The sequence below is a fragment of the Callospermophilus lateralis genome, chromosome 2 (genome assembly GCF_048772815.1).
Source record: "Callospermophilus lateralis isolate mCalLat2 chromosome 2, mCalLat2.hap1, whole genome shotgun sequence".
NCBI classification, from domain to species: domain Eukaryota; kingdom Metazoa; phylum Chordata; class Mammalia; order Rodentia; family Sciuridae; genus Callospermophilus; species Callospermophilus lateralis.
Genome location: NC_135306.1, coordinates 198,517,777 through 198,520,230, shown reverse-complemented (window position 1 = coordinate 198,520,230; position 2,454 = coordinate 198,517,777). Strand labels below are relative to the sequence as shown.

At 39.9% G+C, this 2,454-nt stretch overlaps 1 protein-coding gene across 1 annotated transcript; it reads left to right on the top strand.

Moving 5' to 3' along the window:
- Positions 1-706: 706 nt before the first annotated feature.
- On the top strand, positions 707-1,630 carry LOC143391844 (olfactory receptor 5B2-like). Its single transcript, XM_076844598.2, has one exon. It carries the CDS (start codon positions 707-709, stop codon positions 1,628-1,630), a length of 924 nt encoding a protein of 307 aa, XP_076700713.2.
- Positions 1,631-2,454: the final 824 nt, after the last annotated feature.

Sequence of the window (2,454 nt, the reverse complement as noted above, 5' to 3'; positions counted from 1 at the left end):
AAAACATAGTGAAGAAGGTGAAATTTTCACCCACTCAATCATTTGATTCACAGTTATACCCTAAACAGTTTTGGACAAAGGAGCCAAGGAAAAATTGTAAAGTGAATCAACTTCAATTTGTTTGAAATCCAGTTTAAAAAATTAGATTTAGGAACTACTTGACATGGGTTAAAGTTGGGATGAGTCGAGGATAGAGATTGACAAATAGTACTTGTATCAATAGAATAGATTTCTCATGCTTAATAATTTAAAGGAGTATAACAACTCAATAAAATCATAACACTGCTGAGAGGAGACAGGAAATGTGCATCTAGAGTGACAGCAAAAGTTCTGGGCAGATGATCTACATGGAAGCATCAGCTTTTCCTAAGCTCAGAAGTGAATTCACAGATAGGTACATACAGATATTTTGATTAAATTATTAAATAGTCTACACCTTGGTTAAGAATTACAGAAAAATTTAAAATTGGGCAGATAATGCATAAAGAGTCTTCAAATTCACAGAATTCAACCTTGTATGTAATTATCTGCAACACATTTGATTTGTAAGATGTGATTTTTCAGGAGAATCCCAAATTATAGATATTGGTATAAAGAAATAACCCATTTTCCATGCATATTTTTTATAGCAATTCAATGTCTTCATTATTCTGTACTTCTACCCCCGCTTGACCATAGAACATCAAGAGATTCTCAGACAACCTTGATGGAGAACAGGACAGAAGTGACCCACTTCATCCTGCTGGGACTGACCAAGGACCCAGGTCTGCAGCTTCCCCTCTTTGTGACCTTCCTCCTCATCTACACCATCACTCTGGTTGGGAACCTGGGGATGATCCTGTTGATTCTCCTGGACTCCCGTCTCCACACTCCCATGTACTTTTTCCTGGGCAACCTGTCTCTGGTGGACTTGTGCTACTCTTCAGCTGTCACTCCCACAGTCATGGGTGGGCTCCTTCCTGGAGATGAGGTCATCTCCTACAATGCTTGTGCTGCTCAGATGTTCTTTATTACAGGTTTTGTTACTGTGGAAAATTACCTTCTGTCCTCAATGGCCTATGATCGCTATGCAGCAGTGTGCAAGCCCCTGCACTACACCACCACCATGACGACACGTGTGTGTATGTGTCTCATCATAGGCTCCTATGTTTCTGGTTTGTTGATTGCCTCCTTCTACATTGGGGACACCTTCAGTCTCACCTTCTGCAAGTCCAATGTGGTCCATCATTTTTTCTGTGATATTCCAGCAGTCATGGTTCTCTCTTGCTCTGATAGACACATGAATGAGCTTGTTCTTCTTCCTGTCTGTGCCTTCAATGTGGTTTTTGCTCTTATTGTTATCTCAATATCCTACATATTCATTTTTACCACAATTGGAAAGATGCGCTCTGGTGCAGGACATCAGAAGGCTATATCCACCTGTGCCTCCCACTTCACTGCAGTCTCCATTTTCTATGGGACCACCATCTTCATGTACTTACAGCCTCTCTCTAGTCACTCCATGGACAGTGACAAAATTGCATCTGTGTTCTACACTATGGTCATCCCCATGCTGAACCCTGTGGTCTACAGCCTGAGGAACAAGGAGGTCATGAATGCATTCACAAAGATTGTTTTAGTGGCAAAATAATCTTTAGAGTTTAGATTAAATTTGTTGGGGCACATAATACTTGGTCATTCATTTCATTGTCCATGTTGTATCACATTTTAAAACCCACCTGACTTCAAGGTCTTTTACTTCTGCAAAAGACTGTGGTCTAGGAAAAAGGAAACAACAGATTCAGAATCATAATGCCTCAATGAGAATATATCTTATACATTGGTGTTTTCTTATCAAAAGCTTTATTAAAGGTATGGATACGATCAATAATTTCCCATGCATTTTTTTTCTATCAATGCAAATATATGTAAAATAATTGCAGAAAATCTCACAAGGAAAAGAAATGGAGACTGGTGTATCGTGACCATATTAGCACACGGGTGTGGCTAATTTGCCAGAATTAAATGTCATGAGGATATTTTTGGTGTTGAATGTAATGTGTTCTTTGACTGGATAAAAGTATACACAAATAGGAAACCATTTTACTGTGCAGCTGAGAGGATATTTCTGAAGCTACTTATAGTTTGAAAGAAGTAAAGAAGATCTGTCCCATCAGTGCGAATGGCCATTGTACAATCCAGTAAGGACTCACCTGAACAGAACACAAAGGGGAGGAAGAACAGTCATCTCCTCTCTCATTCCTGAACATCCATGTTCTTTCTTAGACAGCATAGCTAGTGCTTTTCAAGCCCTCATTCTCCAAGACTTACACAGTCACCCCTCTGCCCCTCTCTCTCAGGCCTTTCTACTCACTGAGTTACAACACCAGCCTTCCTGATTCTCAATTTACAGATAGCCAAGCTGGTCCTCCTTCACCTCCATATCCCATGCCATAACGAATCTCTTATATGTGC

Coding starts and splice junctions, on each gene's coding strand:
- LOC143391844 (XM_076844598.2), top strand. CDS start 707: ATGGAGAACAGGACAGAAGTGACCCACTTCATCCTGCTGGGACTGACC.